The sequence below is a fragment of the Hippichthys cyanospilos genome, chromosome 20 (assembly GCF_059441005.1).
Source record: "Hippichthys cyanospilos isolate Australia breed blue-spotted pipefish chromosome 20, RoL_Hcya_1.0, whole genome shotgun sequence".
In the NCBI taxonomy this organism is placed as follows: Eukaryota; Metazoa; Chordata; class Actinopteri; order Syngnathiformes; family Syngnathidae; genus Hippichthys; species Hippichthys cyanospilos.
Genome location: NC_142388.1, coordinates 13,870,001 through 13,890,418, shown reverse-complemented (window position 1 = coordinate 13,890,418; position 20,418 = coordinate 13,870,001). Strand labels below are relative to the sequence as shown.

The 20,418-nt window shown below is 38.5% G+C and overlaps 2 protein-coding genes across 2 annotated transcripts in view; both read left to right on the top strand.

Moving 5' to 3' along the window:
• Positions 1-4,164: 4,164 nt before the first annotated feature.
• LOC148407481 (gap junction Cx32.2 protein-like) lies at positions 4,165-6,725 on the top strand. Its single transcript, XM_088403060.1, has 2 exons — positions 4,165-4,286; positions 5,422-6,725. The coding sequence occupies exon 2, from the start codon at positions 5,446-5,448 to the stop codon at positions 6,160-6,162; it is 717 nt and encodes a 238-aa protein (XP_088259186.1). The 5' UTR covers positions 4,165-4,286; positions 5,422-5,445; the 3' UTR covers positions 6,163-6,725.
• A 474-nt stretch (positions 6,726-7,199) lies between these two features.
• cep85l (centrosomal protein 85L) overlaps positions 7,200-20,418 on the top strand; it is a 16,889-nt gene continuing 3,670 nt past the window's right edge. Inside the window, exons 1-11 of the mRNA XM_088403055.1 lie at positions 7,200-7,454; positions 8,564-8,725; positions 12,011-12,840; positions 12,905-12,990; positions 13,496-13,610; positions 14,744-14,899; positions 15,054-15,206; positions 17,721-17,875; positions 19,244-19,352; positions 19,444-19,494; positions 20,103-20,186. Of these exons, the coding sequence (XP_088259181.1) occupies positions 7,406-7,454; positions 8,564-8,725; positions 12,011-12,840; positions 12,905-12,990; positions 13,496-13,610; positions 14,744-14,899; positions 15,054-15,206; positions 17,721-17,875; positions 19,244-19,352; positions 19,444-19,494; positions 20,103-20,186 (1,950 nt within the window). The 5' untranslated portion in view covers positions 7,200-7,405. The remainder of the gene's footprint in view (positions 7,455-8,563; positions 8,726-12,010; positions 12,841-12,904; positions 12,991-13,495; positions 13,611-14,743; positions 14,900-15,053; positions 15,207-17,720; positions 17,876-19,243; positions 19,353-19,443; positions 19,495-20,102; positions 20,187-20,418) is intronic.

Sequence of the window (20,418 nt, the reverse complement as noted above, 5' to 3'; positions counted from 1 at the left end):
CACTCGAGATATTTCAATATAACAAAGAAACAAAAAATACTTTAAAAATAATCATTGAATTAATTAAATGATTCAAGAAAGTCTAAGTTCAAGAAACACATTTTATGTTCTGTAGTTTATTCAATCAATTTCATTAATTTCAAATTCAGATTCTCCCCCATACTACAATGGTTTGACCCAACTTGTCATGTGTCACCTATTGTTGATTATTTTTTGTAGACAAATATTTATTATAAATTAAGTTATTTCTTTTTGATAACAGATCTGTTCTATGACCCAAAAGAGGAAGTTCGAAAGGTTCTGAAGTTTTAAGTTTGTTATTTTAAAGGTTTGAAAAAAGACACTGATGGCATGTTTTAAGACTTTTTTTAAACTGTTTTTTTACACACCAAAATGCTTTACGCTGGTTAAGGGGTACTTGGCTGAAAAAAATATTTCACAGGGGGTACATCACTAAAAAAAGGTTGAGAACCACTGATCTATATAGCAAGCGTCCTAACTATGGCCCGGGGGTCATTTGCAGCCCACTGTCTATATTTCAGCGGCCTCTGGCCTATATTAAAATACAAAAAGAGAATGCAAGGTGTTGAAGAAAATTGATGCCACTACTACTAATATATTTGTTTATATACTGTGCTAGGAACGATATATCATAGCATCTTTGACTGATTATAGCATGTTTAACAAATTAGTCATAGAATTTTAAGGGTTATGGTTCGTCAAAAAAAATTTAAATGGTCCTTGCATTCTTACATTTTTCTGTATGTAGCTGCCAAACATAGGTTTGAACACCTCTGATCTATAGGATCTATCATTAGGGTGTTAGTCGTAGAGCGAATACAGGAGCACGCACAGACAGGTAAGGTCTGTCTTTTTATTTTGCATTTTGTACAAGGTGCTCTAAATGGCTGGCTTGCACTTGGGGGCGTGAGGGCCAGGAGGCAGGTAGACAGAATTGATCCCACCGTCCATTCGGGAAGACTGGCAGAAGCGTGGACAGGCAAGTGGGACAGGTCCTCTTCCTAGAGCAGCCAGCGTTGGAGTGGTCGGGCTCTTATGGGATAATGTTTTATCAGCATCTTTTTATGTTACTAATGGTCAAAGGCTATTGCCTACATGTATGACCTATCAATGCACTTGAATGGGTCTAATACAGGCTTGTCTTGTGTGTAATACAATAACAAATCATCTTATGTATGCTGATGACCTGGTCCTTGTTAGCCCATATAATTTTGGTTTGCAACAGATGCATAGGATGTGCTCACATTTTTTTAAACATTCATGAATCAAGCTTACCAATGTTTTATTTGTCAAACAGTTCTCTTGAAGTGTGTGTAGAAATCATTGGCAGACCATGTTGTTCCGTTCTTGCTCCTCCACCTCTCTCTCTCTCTTCTTGAGCAGGTGTGTCCCTGACGGGAGGGCAGAGCCACCAGCTGCGCACCTGACCACCATCAACGATCACCGGGTTATTTAAACGTGACTGGAGCTAGAGGAAGCCGTTGGAGTATACTGTAATTTGGTCTCGTTTTCTAGTTCCCTCGTATGCTGGTGTTGTATTTCTGTTGCTACTTTGTATGTGCGTTTTTGCTCGTGTCTGCTTTTGCTTGTTACTTTCCGTTTTAACGGCTTCCTCCAGGTGGTGGCCTTTCCCCCGTTGTCGGACTACTGCCGTTCCGCCGTCAACTACATAGGTGTTTCTATGTCACTTTTAGTTGGACTTTACACACGTGTTAATCGCGGTATTTTGAGTTGCCACTTTGCCTAGTTTATGTTACTCCCTTTTCACGCGTTGCGTGCTACTTTTGTTTAATAAAACCCTTATATTGAGTTCGCACTCGTCTGTGTCTGGTCTGTGGTGGTCCACTGTCGAGTTCTTGGTGTTACAACGTAACACATGTGTTTCAAACCTGGGCCTTCATGAAATCATATTTCAGTATACCTCATGATAACATCAATATGACAGCAGAGCTTGTAAATCCACATATCATAGATATAGGCTGATCAAACAAGTATTTTTTTGACATTTCATTTTGTTGTCATTGAGTTAATGACTGACAAACATGATTTTTTTTTTTTTTTATTAAAATTACATATAAAATATTTGGACTCAGCAATGTGGATCCACACAAAGTGCGTTGATATAGTGTTTGTTAATAAAATCCATCCTTCTTTCTTTTCTCAAGAAGACTTCAATGGCTCTGTTGTGCAATTTATCTGTGTGTTTAGCCTCCATCAAAAAGTCTTTTTCTATGGACATGGCATCAAATGCTGAAAGCCCTGCCTGTCTTGTCATGGTCTGGCATAGGTTTTAAGACGCTTCAATACCGAGAATGAGCATTCAACAGGTGTACTCAAACGTTTTCAAAAGTAGCATAGATTTTAAGTGCCTAGTCGATATTTGTCATGTTCCTGCTTTTGTGAAACAATTCAAGTTGACATAGTATGGCTCCAAACACCAAAGCCATCAGATGCAACAAATTTCAGGGAGAAACACTCGATAGCTGAAATATGACTGAATAAAAAGCTTTTAATCCAACTTTTTAAGTGGAAAAAGTAATATTATAAATAAACTAATATTAATAATTTGTCTTCACATTTCATTTCCACTAATAAATGTTTTTGTATTGACATGGATGTCAATGCTGAAAGTCGCGTCGGTCCAATTTCCGTTTTGCTCTTCTTCAGCCATTGTGGGTAAAAAAAAGAAAAAAAAAGCGCCCATGAGTCTCGCTTTGATGTACGCAAACGTTAGTCGGTTGACCAACATGTTTTTTTCTTATTTTTTCTTTTTTTTAAAATAACTTTATTTAACCACTTCCATTGTTAAACATAGTGGGTCTATATAGCACCGCCTTCCTGCAGTTAGCGTCCACTTACGTACTGACGTTCTACGTGAAGTTTCCTGAAGGCATTTTTATGGGTCGATTGGCTATTGCAGCTGTCTAACAAAAAACACTGCACAGAAGCCTTCTGCTTGTTCAAGCGAATGCCCAAGTGCCTCCCAGCTAGGCAGACATGGTCTGCTGAAAGTCCGCCTGGCGACACACGTTAGCTGAATTCTAATTGGCTAAAAACTCTACACTAAAACGGCAGCACATGTAGGAGTGGAACCACATGGATATATGACACGAAAAGAACAGAACATGGAGAAGAAGTTTACTTATAAAATATATATATATTTAGTAAAAATACATTTAAAATGTTTTATTATTTAATTATTAATTAATTATATTAATAATTATTAATTAATTATAATATTTAATTATTATTATTGTTATAGTTATTATAATTATTATAGTTTATTATAATTATGATAATTTCAGCTTATATTAGGCCAGCAGAGAAGGCCTTGCTGGCCCTGACAGCCCACTACTGGACTAATTTTATTGAAGAATATTTATGAATAAATGTCTTTCTCTGAGTATGTTTAGGCCAGCAGAAGAGGCCTTGCTGGCGGTCAGAGCGCAGCACTGGTAGAAACAAAATGTCTGAGCCATATCATCTCTGAGGACTGGATGGAGGATAAAGATATCTAACAACATAAAATGCCATCAAATTTATTTTAGAACTGATATGCTGTTTAGAAAGTTTTCTATGTGCTGTGTTTATGTTCAATGTTCATTGTTCAGAACTGATATTATACCACTGTATACGGCTCAGTTGTGGTCCCTCAGTAAGAGATCAAGTTTACAAAGGCTTCATGTGGTTTGCAAAAGAGTGCCTACATTTGACAACTGATTTTTAGCTTTATTGTTCCACCAGACAAAACAAAGAATCGTATCATAGAAAACCTGGTCATCCCAGTGAAAAGCTGTTTTAGATTTACCTCTAAATTTAGACTGCATTAGTGCAATACTTTGTACAAGTTTCAAATGTATTTGTAAAGCTTAAATTTTTTATTATGTTTTCTTTTTTGTTATTAAGTTTTATATCGCTTTCATGGACCTGCTTCTGCAATAATTGATGATGAAATCAGTAATTTAGCCTTGGAGCAGATGAGAGTTCAATAGGTTTCACAAGGCTACTTGATTGGAATTCAAAAGGCGTGATAATTATTCATGCATGTTGGAAACGCGTTGTCATCTGCTAGTAACAAAGTTGTTATTCCTTTGCGTAAGTCGAGTTGTTGTGCTGAGAGTAAGTCACATTGCATGAGGGAGTACGCCAAGTGGGCTGGTGCATGAGAAATCTGATGATGAGGCAAAATCAAGCTAAGCTATAAGAGAAGTGAAACCATCTTCCAGGGAGCACAAAAACAGAAGAAAGCAGGAACCATTGCTTAGGTAGGACCCATTGTTGCTATTTTTGACGAGTAATTGTTTCAAATAAATAAGAATTCAATTTATGGATAAACTATAGATGAAGAATGAAGACAGATTGTTAGCGTTTCTCAGCTCTCTGCAATATTGAATATATTGATCAAAAGTCATGACAAATTAGAAGATAGTATTAAGAGCTATCAAACACAGCATAGACAGTTATGACCAAACAAAATCATATTTGACTGAAAATTGTATCCTTCCATTTAAATTGTGTGACTGACAGAAACATGTTTCAAATTTACAAATGACTAATTAAAAAAACACAAGTAGCCATAGTTTTCCTAAACATGGATACACTGTATGTGTATTCTCTTCAAATTTTAGCTCTATTCAATATTGTGTCCTTTTCAAGGTCTGCTCATTGAAACTATGTAAATTGTATGAAAGTGTGAACATGTCCTATATTTATTGAGAGGGTGAAATATTGTAAAATAAACTGAATGGACCAAGTACTACCTAGAATACAATATTCACTGTTCACAATAAGTTAGAGATGTTGTCTGACACTCAATGGATATCATAATATGCTATTTGTTTCACTTTGGAGATTTTTGGGATAGGTAGGCAGTTGTATTGGGGTGATAGACACACCTCATTTTTGTTATGTTATCAATTTGAATCTGTTGGTGAATAAATGAGCACTTATGTTTGGCTTAAATGAGTTTTTTGTTTGTTTGTTTGTTTTGTTTCCGCAAACATTTGCATTGGGGGTCCTTGGAAAATTTGCTTTCTACAAGGGGTCCCTGACTCCAAAAAGTTTGAGAACCCGTGTTTTACTTGAGAGTGTGAGATGTATAAATCATAGACAAAATAGGCAGCAAGGTAGCAAGCATGGACCCAGGGATAACTGGTAGGTGCAGGGGCATAAGTATGCAGAAGATTCATTATGGTAAGAAAGGGTCACTTTCCTATCCATTGCAGTGAGTAAAGCTTTCATGACTTCTCTTACTAATTCATGCGAATGAATAGAACACACAAAGAAAGGTGACTTCCCACAAGCAACAACTGGGCTCATCACAAAGTGGTGTCATGAACATCCCTCTGATTGGCTCTTAAACTGCGCAGCTCTGAAAACTACTTGTACTTTATTCCACAGACCTGCGGAAAATTATCTGCCATCATGGGGGAGTGGTCCTTCCTATCAGAGATGCTGGACAAGGTGGAAACACACTCGACTATATTTGGCAAGGTCTGGATGAGCGTTCTTTTCATCTTCAGGATCTTCATTCTAGCAGCTGGTGTTGACAGAATATGGGGAGATGAACAAGCAAACATGGACTGCAACACCAAAAGCCCAGGCTGCAGGAATGCTTGTTATGATAAATCTTTCCCCATATCTCACACGCGCTTCTGGGTGCTCCAGATTCTCACTGTCTCAACGCCTACGTTCATTTATTTGGGTCACGTCCTCCTCGTCATTCGCAAAGAGAATAAGCTCAGGAGACGCCTGGAGCAAAAATGTGACTTGAACAGAATGATGAAATCTCCCAAATATTCTGATGAACATGGCAAGGTGCAGCTGAAAGGCTTTCTGTTGGTCAGCTACATGATGCAGCTTCTGTTCAAGATCTTGCTGGAAGTGGCCTTCGTTGTGGGCCAATACTTCATCTATGGCTCCATTCTCATGCCTGCAAAGATTAAATTCCAAGGCGGTAGCTGTCAGACAGACACAAACTGCTTCATCAGCCGTCCCACCGAAAAAAATGTCTTTATCATCTTTATGTTGGGGATGGCTGTCTTCTCTGTAATGCTCAACATCGCTGAAATGTTTCATCTGATGATATTCAAGATGAGGCAGAGGAAAAGGAGAAACTTCAATTCAATTATTTCAAAATAAATTTGCATAAATTTGGCATTAGAGCAGGACAGAAAGTCAACAGTGGAATTTCAGTTGTTTTGAACTTGATATTATTTCAAAACAAATCTTCCTTTTTTCATTAAATGGCAGTAATTAAAAAGACTGATTTCTTAGGATTTTGAAAGTCTTTTGCGTGAAATCAAATGTCAGTGAGCCTTAGAGTGTACATGTACCAAATATGGTTCCTCACCTGATAATGAGTAAACATTTTTTTTCTCATTGAGTTGTATCAGTGAGAAGAAAATCTTTACTCTTTATCCTATTACTATTTATCTTTGAACATTTTTTCTCATTGAGTTGTATCAACGAGAGAAAACCATATTTGTCAACGTCACAGCACTGCTATAATTTGCTCTGAGGATTTCGTTATTTTAGCTTAGAATGTGCTGTTATAACTTTTTATTTAATTTTGAATAATGTTCTAAATTCTGTGACAAAGCAAAGTTTGTTGCTTCCACGTTTTCAGCAAAACTTGTTGCCAAGCTGTATAAGGCAAATAAATGCCTTTGTTTGATATAAAATATGGTCTATGTATGAAAATGAACCACAAATAAACTCAAATGCAATATTAGATATGAGTTGTATTTTTATATAACCATTTTTTCAATAGTTGCTTGTTGGCTATCTTATCTTGCTATTAGTTAGCAGATCTGAGAAGGGAGGTTTAGATGTTTTCTGGCCTTCCAGAGGAGTGAGTATTACAACTTATATTCTGTACTGAACTACTATCCATCTATCCATCCATTTTCAAATTTCTATATTTTGGAGCACAAGTATTGATTCACATTTCGGTTCACATTTTCAGTCGTATTTTATAAATTGACGCATTGAACAGATACACAGATACACATTTGCGTGGATTGTCTCCTGGCAGCTATCAAAAAAAAAATAGTGGCACAATTATCATGGCACTGTGCAAATAAAATAGAATACTGTGGGTGAGAACCGCAAAAGATACAGCGGAGGGGGTAAAATGACGTCACTTCCACTCCGGATGTCATCATGTGTAAGTTAGAAATAGGAGACCGTTACTTGAAAATGTCTGCAGACAAGATATTTTTAATGAAGGCTCTACAGCCACTGTATTACGCTTAAATGTCTCAAATAGCAAGCTGATCGCGGTTAAACCCTTCGCTGCTCTACTTTATTCCATTGACGCTTTCTTCTTTCCCGACCGCAAAGCTGTTTTCCGGCTGTTACGTAAAACGTCGTCCCTCTGCCAATGTGGAACAGAGGCGATCTTGAGGATGGATATGAGTCTAATAAAACTGGTGAGGTTTATTTTCGTCTCTTCCTGATTTTATCATGACAGTGTGATTTGCTTATCGATAGATGTGTCGTGGCAAAAATACAGACGTCTGTTGATATATAAGGCCGAATTGCAGCATAAAGTACGATTTTACGTCACGGCGTTTGTTGCGTGGCGTGTATCTATCTATCTATCTATCTATCTATCTATCTATCTATCTATCTATCTATCTATCTATCTATCTATCTATCTATCTATCTATCTATCTATCTATCTATCTATCTATCTATCTATCTATCTATCTATCTATCTATCTATCTATCTATCTATCTATCTATCTATCTATCTATCTATCTATCTATCTATCTATCTGATGAAATCAAAACACAATAGAACAACTCAATTTGAATAAAATCTCAAGGAATAAAAATAAACAAATGATCTACTGTGTTTGTGCAAGCATCACAGTGCTATATTTTTTACCTGACCTGAAAGATAGCAATTTATTTTCAGTTCATAAAGCTAGGGTATAGACCACATTAATGCCGGTAATGTCCAAAATATAATATTTACTATAAAATATTCATCTTGGTCTCAGTTTTGGGTTTGTAGAATTTTTATCCGCCATGTGTTGTTGGCGTCTTATTTAGCCATTTAATCTTGAACTTGTATTTAGACAAGTTTGTGAGCTCAAGTACATTTATGTATATTTGATTTAGAAATAATGATTATAAAAAAAACTTGAAACTCATGTAAAATATAAGTCACTGCACATGTGTACACAGTTAATATTTTACACCATAAATAGTTAATGTGGGCTGCTCAACCTTCATCAAACAATTCTACTCAAAGAAAAGGCAACAGTCAAATATAACAGAAAGAAAAAAGAATGAACACATTTACTGTAGCAACTTAGTGGCATCTATTCGCTCACAGGGGGTTGGTTTGATTAACCAGTTCTTTTCCGCGCCCCAGAAACACACTTATGTGAATTGAACACTTAATATAGGACAGGTTTGCATATAAGTAAACAAGTCTGATTGCTTGTTTGCCCACATGTTCCCTCTTATTTAAGAATTAGGGACCCATGCTTATTTTAAAAGATCTATATTGTTTATATTATATTTTCAGGTTCAAGTAGCACAGGCTCTCATGGCTGGGCCCCGAGTCATGAATCATCCTGGCACGGCAAACAACCTGGTCCTGGAAACAGCATCTTTGGACGTAGACACAGTGCTGTGTCAGACAGTGGTGACACCGGCATTGGTACTAACTGCTCCGATAGCGTGGAAGGTAGGGAGCTGATGTTTTTCCATGGCATACTCGTTCAAACACGCTTTTATGGACCTTGCATTGTAGCTAAGCACAGTCTTGTGTAAGTTGGATAAAGGTTGGAAGCGTGGAATAATTGTCAAAACATTTTCAGTAAACTGAGAAATTGTGGTTTGGAGAAAATGCAATTTAAATTTCCAATAAAATATAACGGTACATACTGTATTACGCACAGTTACATGTACAACGGGCAGCTAAAGAGTGCTCTCTGCATTTGATCCATCTTGAATGATGTATAGCACCCAGTTACCAAATACACATCTTGTGCCAGCCCTTTGGGTCATGGCTGGAAAATAAAAAATTAACATCACATTTTTGTGTGGGAACCTGGAGAACACAGGCCAATAACCACACAAAAAGGTTCCAGCTGACATAGGGTTTGCTGAAAACTACACTGTGCATAACCAAACTGAACCAACCATACTGCATATTAAAATGGGGCTTAGGGTGTTTTGCAAAATCGTGACCAAAAGGGTTTTAGGATTTGGTAATGTCAAGCTTAGTTTGCACAAAAAGTCCTGTATTAAAATTATTTTACTTTTATCTTGGAAAAATCTATTCTTGTATGTGATGTGCTCTTTTTGTGGCTTATGTCCAATTTGATCCTACTAAATACAATAAAAATACAATATGAAAAGAACAATTAATAGTTAAAGTTAACATCAACGTGTAGAGAATGTAATTTTCAAACAGAAAGAGTGCAATTTTGGCAAGGAGAGAAAACCTCTTCATTTTGATGGGTAAAAAAAGATCCATCTTTTCTAGTGCTGCTTATCCTACAAGGGTTGCAGGCTTTCTGGTGCCTATTCCAGTCGACGTGGGTAGTTGGCAGGGGACACCCTTAACTGGTTGCCAGCCAATCGCAGGGCACACAGAGACGAACAACCATTCACACACCCAATCACCTCTAAGGACAATATGGTATGTCCGTTAAATTACCGCAGCTATGCTTATGCTACTTTCACACAACATTTTTGATGTCGTTCGAGGTAGGACGCTGGCAGTGCATCAATCTAAAGTGTGGGTCAAGAAGGCACACCAATCGAACCCCCACACTGTCCCAAACATACAAAGTTTGTCTGGGAGTTTTTCGACTTTCTAAAACGAGACTCTCATTGACATGAAATGACAGAATCTACATTGTGCTACTTATTAACAAACATAATAGATGAACGATTGATTTGAAATAAACCATCACTCGATGGCAGTTAATTTCATATCAATCAATTTTCAAAATATTGTTGTGCATTTATACTATAAACAAAACTGTTTATATAATCTACAAAAAATGATATTTACCAAAAGATATTGATTTTATACATTTTAAAACTGTCATTTCAATACTGTGATATTTTTGTTCAAGGTTATCATAACGTCAGATTCTGATATCATTCCATGCCTACTCACAAACATTCAAAATAATTAAATATGTCACAATTGTGACTGATAATTCTCCCAATATGCTCAGAGATGAAGAATTTGGCACACATTTCATGCTTTGCACATACTGTACAATTGAGAAGCTCCCTTTAAAAGGTTTATTTTCATCTCTTGTCATCAATGCACTGATAAATATTCATATTTTTCATTTGGGCAACATTTTTTAAAAAAAAATGTTTAATCTTATTTTATGATGTAAAACTTATGGAATTTAAGGAGTAGCATTTGTTCACGTTATTTTGGGGGAAAAAGGCATATTTCTTTCAAATCAAAACTTAGTAAATTAAAAAAAGAAAAAGAGACCGTTTCCCTTTTTTATTCTGTCTTGTGAAACAGACTGAAGTTGTGTGATGATTCTTTGCACATCAATAGATTGAAGCAGAAATATTTTTTGATTGAATGGAATAATTTTGAAGAGAAAATCGATTTGGAATTGAATCAGAGACCCCAAAAATCTAATCGATGAACAAAGATTCCCACTCTTAATTTTGTCCTTTTTACTGTGCAATCTCTGGGACCCCATACATTTCTGTCAGGATCCATAGTTTTTTAGTATGTGTGTGTACACGTGTGCGTGTGTGTGTGTGTGTGTGTGTGTGTGTGTGTGTGTGTGTGTGTGTGTGTGTGTGTGTGTGTGTGTGTGTGTGTGTTAGGGATGGGACAAGATCTTGTGAGATTTTTTTGGAGGGTACGACTTTTTGAGCCAGAAGTGCAATGAAGGGGAACTCAGCTGATCGATAGGCTTGCGTGCTGCACTCTCGTACAGTAGGTGGCAGTATGCACCTAACCATTGTTTGTAATCCGCCAATAATTGAAAGGGAGAAGGAGCTCAATGGAGTACTGTAAACAGGAGAAATACACAATGGCCCAATTACTTTAAAATAATTTGTGTGGCAACATTTTGGTTTTCGCACATCACTTCGCACAGTAGTTCCAAACCTTTACAAGAAAACCAAAGCGGAGGTAATTGAAGCTATGAAAGATGCAAGTAAATCCTTTGCATGCTGCTAATTCAAAAGTGCATCTTTCTATTCCTGCAACATCAGTTGGCAGTGAGCATGTCAATATTTGTTTTAATTTTTTTATGTTAAATGTTTGGCAACTTGAACATGATTTATTATTTTTTTTCATGTTCAACTATGAAAGAGTTCAGCTGCAACTTTTCTTTAAGCAGAGTGTGAAAAGGGATTACCGGTATTTCCTTTTGTTCATTTTCAACTATTCTGGGAGATTTCAGCTGAATATGTTATTGCAGCAGCATATGGAAAAACTTTAGATCGTTGATTGCAGCCTGCTCAATAAAAATACATTTTTGAAATTGAAAAACAAAAATTAGCAATAATTTTTTTGTTTTTAGAATTTTGCAAAAATCTTGTTCTCCTCATCAACTCAGTCTCATGAGATATCTCCTCCCACGCCTATATATATGTGTATATAGCATATTTGTATATGTTATATATGTATGTTATTTCTTTATGTATATATTTGCTAGCTGTAGTAGTCCACGTTTACATAACATGTTTGCCAAGCCACATTTTTTTGCATGATTGTTGTAATCTGACTAGTGATTTACTAATTTAGCAACTCTTAATGGAACTCAATAAAATTCCTATTATAGTAATTTATGGGTTATTTGCTTTGATTTAGTATAAACCTCACCTGACAATGTTTTTCTTTACTGTAATAGAGAATTTATTACTTGTTTGTTAAAAAAAAACACACACACTAGAAGGAATATCTTGAAAAAAATCATCCCTATGCATGTCCTATACATGTGATTCAGTTTTTCCTTTGTATATGTTTCAGATGACTCCTGTTCAAGCACCACACCTTCATCTCTCCAGCTGCTGTCTCGACGTCACTCTAGTCAGGACGATGGGTTTGGGAACAGCGTCCCCATTGTCCATGTCAAGCCATCCTTATCCACATCATCATGTGCCAGTCTGAGAATGGCATCCTCACCCAGCAGCATAAGTCAATGGACCAAGTCTTGCCAGCTGACCCATCCAGCCATGTCTCCCCTTGGTGCACAATCTAATGATGACATGAATGACCCGCAGCCTATCAGGAAGTGGTCCTCCCTCACCAAATTGTCATCCAGTGTTGAAAATAACTTCAGGAAGACATCAATCCATCAACGTAGCACAGATTCACATGGTTCCCTGGACAGGGGTCTGATCTATGGCTACAGGAAAGACTTGTATTTACCTGTATCTTCTTCCTTGCTTTGTCATAACTTATTACAACGCTCCCCTGGTGCTGGTCCTTGCTACTGGAGTAAACACAGTAGTAGATCCGGTTTGAAAACAGATCTGTCACTGTCCTCAACTTTATCTTCACCCATTAAACACAGCGCTTTGGACATGAACTATAGTAGTTTAGCGGAAGCTAAGATGGCTCTGGGAGGTGCTCAGGATTATGGCCTCAGTTTATCCAAGCTTGCAGACTCACCACTTGGCCACCCGGTTGACAGAGACTCGCCAATTCAGCCAGCGGTCCGCACACAAATGTGGCTGACAGAGCAGATGGAATACAGCTCTAAAGCAGAGCATGGAGGAGAACTTAGCCAGATTGTTGGGACTGAAACAAAAGTCTGCAATGGAGATGGGCCATTACGGGAACAAGGCATCAATCAGGTAAAAGTCTTCATAGCACTATTATTAGGTGAAAACAGATTTCCTTATGTATTATGACTTGCAGATGCTGCAAGGGACGTCATATTTTGCCAACACATTGGTGAAGATGAAAGAGGGAATGCTGAGACAAAGAGAACTGGAGATAGATAGGTAACAAGTGACCAATTTCCTTGTTAGCATCTTCTAACTTACCTATCCTTATTATGTTATTGGGTTATTAGGCAACATGTTATTTACTGTGTAGATGAAAAGGAGATGGTGGCTCGGTGACGCAGTGAATGGCACGTCCATCTCACAGTTAAAGGGACCCGAGTTGAAATCCACCTCGCTCCAGCCTTTCTTTGTGGAATTTGCATGTTCTCCCCGAGCCCGTGTGGGTTCACTCTGGGCACTTCAGCTTCCTCCCACCCTCTAAAAACATGCATGGCAGGTGTAATGTAAATACTAACTTGTCCTTAGGTGTGATTGGATGCATGAATGATTGTTCGTCTCTGTGTGCCCTGCAATTGGCTGGCAACCAGTTCAGGGTGTCCTCCGCCTACTGCCTGAAACTAGCTGGGATAGGCACCAGCAAGCCTGCGACCCTTGTGAGGATCAGTGCCTCTAGAAAATGGATGGATGGATGAAAAAGAGAGTAAAGTTTTCTCATTTTCAGACAGAAGCAACAGATCCTGCAACTCCATGCCCGCATTCGAGAAAATGAGCTGAGAGCCCAGCAGGTTCTACATAGTCAGAGGTGGTATGAAGACCCTCAAATCCTGAAAATGAAGGTAATACTTAACCATCTGTCATTAATAATATAGTGATCCCTTCACGACTTAGTGCATCACAAATTTTTTGGGGGGAGGAGTGGGACGCTATATTTCCGTGACGTGCTGTGAAGGTTTCTGTGAAGGTTAACTATAAATGCATTTGCCACAGTTACTCCTCGGACATCGATCTACTGTAATACACATATTTACTTAAATCTTATTATCTATTATTTATTTATCTTATAAATTATTGAACCTTATAACTTATAACATTAACTGTACTGTTATCCCTTTCCGTAGAGCCGCGATTATGTTAGCGGCGCCTGGAAGTCTAATTTAAGTGAAGCCTGTAGCGGACCAAAAATGATAACAATTAGAGCTTACACTTGAAATTCCAGTTTATTACAAAAGAAATCTTGGTAAGAGATTTACAATGTTCTGTCGCAAAGCTGCTCTCTCCTCCTCTTCCTTCACATCAAGCTAACCTGCGTGTGGCTCCCTGCGTGACCATCCTCCAATGAGGGCAGGAGTTGGGGTGGGAGGAAATTGTAACTCCTGCCCTTATTGGTCAATGGTTGCACTGGGAGTCAATCACGTGTCTTGTAGGAGTGACCGTCTCCCTTATGAAACACACAGAAGTTAGGTTGACATGAAAGAAGACGAGGAGGAAGCAACGGCCTGCACCTGAGCATTTGAGCATTGTAAATCTCTTTCCTAGATTTCTTTTATAATAAATTGGAATTTCAATTGTAAACTCTTGTTATTATATTTGGTCTGCGACAGTCTTCACTTTAATTGGATTTTCAGGCGCCGCTAATATAACTGTGGCTCTCTGGGAGACTACAAAGTGATGGGAAGGAATAACAGTACAGTTACTGTATAAAGTTCAATAATTTAAGATTTAAGTAAATATTTGTATTGCAGTCTTAAATATGTAAAGTAAAAATATTTTTCACATTTAAAAAATAAAAAAAAAACTCAGATACCCACATACACATGCATGAAAATTTTGCAGGCAGGGGTGGCGCTACTTTGGAGTTTTTCACTTCTTGCAGTGGGGTTCTAATCCCCATTAACAGTGGAAAAACAAGGATTTAATGTACTGAAATTTAGTTACGCGCTTTGTGGTAACAACTGTGGTTGCCTATTAGGAGTCATTGAAGGAAGTACCATCTGATCGACTGTGTTGTGATGACGAACTCAGCAAGAAGCTGGCAGTATCCGAACTGGAAGTACTTCATCTAAATGAGTTGTATAAGCAAGCTACTCAAAAATATACTGAAGACCTCAGGAAAATGGAGGAAAAGGTAACTCAAATCATTCAGAAAAACAGCAGAAAAAACTTAAACTCCTTCTTTGTAAAGGTTTTGTTTTGTGAATGCTGTGTATTTTTGTGACTTGGGCTATGTCTTTATGCTTTATTAATTTCCTTTAGTAAAATTAGTATGTTTCTGTGATCAGATAAAGACAAGGGACCGCTACATCAGCAGTCTGAAAAAGAAATGTCTGCGGGAGAGCGAACAGAATCAAGAAAAACAGCAACGCATTGAAACTCTGGAGAAGTATCTTGCTGACCTGCCAACTCTAGATGAGGTGCAAGGCCAGGCCCTGCAGGTAAGGCATGCGCACACACATGCCTTTAAAATATCGAATAAAAACTGCAACGTTGTTTGCTCCACAACAACAAAGAACAAGTTTGAAAAGGGAACAAATATTCCATAAAAATGTTCTATTAATTCACTATAATTCCTTGCTTTTATTTTTTTTTTTTATTTGTATTTTTTGTGGGTTTTTTTTCTCTTTTTAAACAGATTTTTTTTAACTAGGGCTATCACGATGAATCTCATTAGGTAGAATGGTGGGAAGAGCTGTGAAGATGTGGACCCAAACGCAGGGAAGCAGAGAGGCTGATTGCGCTCAAAAATAATAATTTAATAAGGAAAAAGAGGAACTGACAGCAACATTTACAATGACAATGACTCAACAAGAACTGAAAAGAAACAGGAAACTTAATACAGTACAGTACACTAAAAACTGACAATTCAACAAGGAACACCTGGGGATGACACAATCGGAACAAAGTGCTGATTGGCCAACACAAGGGAACCAGGTTAACATGGACAGTTGGACACAATAACGGTAACAAGACACTGACAAGGGAAAAGGAAACAAAAATACAAACATGACTCACACTAACATGCTGACTTGAGACAAAGGCGGCCGCTTGAGGCCGACTACAGAAGTTGACGGCCACTGGATGCTGACTTGAGACAAAGGCGGCAACTGCTGGACGCTGCTGACTTGAGGCAGCCGCTGGACACTGACTTGAGTTTCCTGACTTGAGAAAATTGAAAAACTTAAACCTAATCACTATACAGTAGTAGATTGTTCGTAGTGACAGGTTTTATTCTCTTATAATGCAGGACTCGTGTTTTTGGGGACGTTGGCTACTTTATTTTCTTTTGGGAAACTCCATGCGCTAATATTGCCTTTGATGAAAGCCCGCTAACTACTAAATCCGGGTTTTTCAGCAAACAAAAACATTATCCATTCGGCCACTAGGTGGTGGGCCAATACAAAAGAATGGAGCCGTCCTCCTAACAGTTCTACCTTTGAATAAGTTTAATAATGTTTTTATCACTTTTTTAAAATGATCCCATATGTTTGACATCCTCAACTTTTAGAGGGGAGGGGAGGGGAGGGGAGGGGAGCTAGCATTTCTGAGAACTTTCACTTTTCTGGGATGTGACAGAGCCAATATTTTCACCGACAGCACCTTTGTTCTTTGCGGCAATACTCGCCTGCCAAAAAATAAAAGTTTCAATGTCGCAATTAAGTGGCCGAGACCGTGCTAAATATTGTGCTGACAATGCTGCGCTATCGTTAGCTTAGCACACTAACTACGGTTCAACAGCTGTTAAGTGAAGCAAACGCTGCACATACCAGGTGTCCCAAGTTCTCGCTTCCGCCTTTCTACAAGCCAGGTGAGTGCTCTTGTTTGGCTCTGTTTCGTTTTGAAAGCTCAGCTGGCCGTGTTGGATCGCTCCCGGTGACCGCAAAGCGGCCGCCATGATTTATTCCCGCCCCCTGTGTGAGCCGTTGAATGTTCCCGAAGTTGATTGGCTGTTGTGACGCGAAACGCGGAAAAAGTAATAAAAAATTAACTTCACGCGAAAGGCGAAATTTCGCTTCTCGTGACCGCGCGCGGCCATTCGCGTCGCTCCATTCGCGTCCATCGCGTCGCCCGATGTGCATTCGCGCCCAGTCACGCGAACTCCATTGACTGCAAGACAAAACTCTCCGCTTTTTCGCCTCGTTCGCGTTCGGTGTGTGCGTACCATTAAACTAAATCATCTCCAAAACATTATTTCGGGTGCAGCCCACGCGGCCCGGTACCAGTTGATCCGCGGACCGGTACCGGGGGTTGGGGACCACTGGCAATGCACACCATTCTAGACAAGAAATAAGCACATGATGATAACAACCTAATATATGATTCCCATCACAGGTAGTACTGTATTAAGGCAGTCTTATGAATGATATTGAAAAAAAATCTTCTCAAACTAATGTATATAACACGACACATATATAGCAGAACATTTTATATTTTCTTTCTATTTTATTTTTCTTTTTTTTCCTTGTTTTATTTATTTTGTTGTTGGCAACTTAACAACTCAAAAAATGTCTGCATTGTCTGCCACTGTGCACAGCCTGAGGGTGCAACTAGGTTGAATCTAGAAATGCACTAGATTTGGGTGCAAGACTAAATAGGGCTTTCATAAGATCAACACTTCTCTGTGATTTGAACTCTGGTCATTAACTGTTAGTGGGACTGTGCCACAGAGCTGCCTCTTCATTTTCCAAATTGAAAATATTGAAAATGCACATTTCTTCTCAAAATATATTCTCAACATCTAACTAGTTATATGAAAAATAATGGCACCCAAACAATGTAAAATCACTTCTGTCAACATAAATATGGCCTGAAAAAATTGGAAAAAGATGACTGCAATTAGGCTCTATTTGTAAATATGTTGTTTGTGCGTGTGTGTGTGTGTGTGCGTGCGTGCGTCTGTCTGTCTGTCTGTCTGTCTGTCTGTCTGTCTGTCTGTCTGTCTGTGTGCTTAGCTGGAAGAGGTACAGATGAGAGCCCAGAAACTGAAGAAAAAGGTGACTGACTTGCAAAAATATCTAGCGGACAGCTTTGCTATGTTGAAGGAGAAAGACTGCAAAATAGAGATGCAAGCCAACAGAGAGAAGGAGCTGATTGCATCTGTACACAGGTACGACAAATATTCTGCTTTCCTGCCATAATTTCTTTTATACTTATAGCTTGATTTAAGATTTATTTAACCTTTTATCTTTTTGTGTAAGTTGCATCTGTACATAGGCATCACAAATATTCTGCTTTATCTAGCCATAATCTTGTACTAATTATAGCTTGATTTCAGCCTTCTTTAAACCTTTTATCATGCTTTGTAAGTTTGTATTTGCACCAGCGAATTTGCAGGACCAGCCCATCTCTAAATGCAAAACACACTATGCTTAAGGGGCTCTTTTTGCTCTGCAATATCATGGAGCAGGCTTTGCACTTCATTCAGAAACGCTCCGACATGCACACATCATGTCATCCAAAATGACATCCATACCCAATTATGTGTTAGGTTAGATTAGATTAGATTAGATTAGATTAGATTAGATTAGATTAGATTAGATTAGATTAGATTAGGTCATCTTTTCCTGCTACACCTCTTATGTTATTTGTCACGAGGGTGCGCGGCGGGTGTGAAGGCCGGCGTGGTTGCTGAGGGGGACCCAAAAGCAGGAGGGCGTCGGGATAGGGGCTTGATGTAATCCATATTAACACAACGAGAAGGAACAAAAGCGGGAAAAACTAAGGGCGCAGGCAGGCTGGAAAAACAGAAAACAAAACACTAACGGACGGGCGGCAGAAAAACACGGAACTGAGGGACGATGGGCGAGACGGGACTACAAGGCGACAGAGACAATATGACAATGACATGACAATGATCCGACACGGGCTGTAACGAAAACCAGGTTTAAATACATTCAACTCTAATCAGACAAACACACGGCAGCTGGGCAGGGACAACAGGCAAAGGGAGCGGATTGGAGCACACGAGGGGCAGGTAACGCGGACAGTTTTGATTTAGTCCACCTAACGCAGGGAGACACGAGAGGAGCAGGAGCACATATAAAAACAGAACGGAACAGAACCCCTCAAAATAAATCCACAACCCAAAATCTAACAAACCATGAGTTATTTTACTAAATTAAGCAAACAAAGTTCATTTGAGCCACTTGATAGGGCCTAGGGTTTGTAGATTCCGCGCTGTTGTTCACTTAAACTAGCAGCGATTTGTATATGGATCCTCTCACTCCGTTGGCAAATACTTAAAAGTATGGTCTCTCTGAGGCACTTGTGGGCATGCTGCATTACACCAGTAAATGGCAATTCTAAATTCAACACAATGCAGCTTTATATTCTATACATCAGCAAAGATTGTCATGCTGTTTGTGCTACCCAAAGAAAATGTGTGACCTAATCCTGTTAATGATTCATTTGTTTTTTGGTACCATATCTCTGCTGACATCTGTTTCTCTTTGTTACTCCTATTATTTGTGTACAGGTTGCAACAGAAGGTGCAGAGGTGTTTGGAGGATGGAGTTAGGGTTGATCTGAAGCATCTTGAGCTGGAAAACTCTCAACTCCTGGAGAAACAAGACCATAGCAGCAAGGCACGTTTGAAACTGAGTGCATCAGTGCTCAATTGGATGAACGTGTTTATCAAAAAAAGTCATTGACTTGCTCTCTCTGCCTCCCCATTAGCTCATTAAGCATCAGAAAGAACAGTTAGAGAGGCTCAACTCACAACTGAAGGTAGGAGAATCAAAATCTATTAAATGTAAAAATATTTTCTTTTAAAAAAGGTGTATGACTTTAATTCTGCACCCTATAAACAAAACAAAGCCACAAAGTAAGATTGATTTACGATTGTGTTTTTAATTGCTAAAGTAACTGCTAGTTTGTTGCCCTAGTTGGAGGTAAACATTGTAACGGGTTGCAAAAACATTGTTATAATGAAGCTCTACATTTTCCATTGGACATTTGTAAATTTAGCTCATGCATATTCTGTTTCATTCATCAAACCAAACTGAATCGTTCCACGTCAAATATTTAGGATACGTACCAAGTCGCTGGAGAGCAGTCTTTGAAAGAAACGCCACATTTAAAATTCTGACCTGTTCATTTATATTGTGTTCATTTATATTGTGAAACGACAAGAAAATGAATCATTCCCTCTTGGAATTGAGCCGTACCATATCGAATCCGATCGTAATCTACTCAGCGCCGAACCAAATTGTTAAACTTGAAAACGAACTGTTCTTCAATCATATCTCAACCCATGTATCAAATTGTCTTTTTCTGGAGAGATAAATAGCCCTAGTAATAGCCCGAACATACTCTTGACTTCTGTGTGTCGATAGGTGACCAGTACAAGACTACAGAAGGGAAGAAACCTTTCACAAGAGTCCATTTGTCCGGACAGCCAAGAAGATTCATTCATTGAGGTAGTTTATTTCATGTCCTGGCAAGGATGAACCGGTCACGCGCAGCGGCCACTCGCTCTCCCGACAATGCGTTGTCTTGTGTACATGTAAAACGCAGAGGATAGTGAGAAACACTATTTCGATTCCTTTGTATGTTAAGCACATGTGAAGAAATTGACAATAAACTTGACTTTGACTTTGACTTTGACTTTGATCACAAAATATGTCAGCGCTAGCTTTAATATTGAACGAC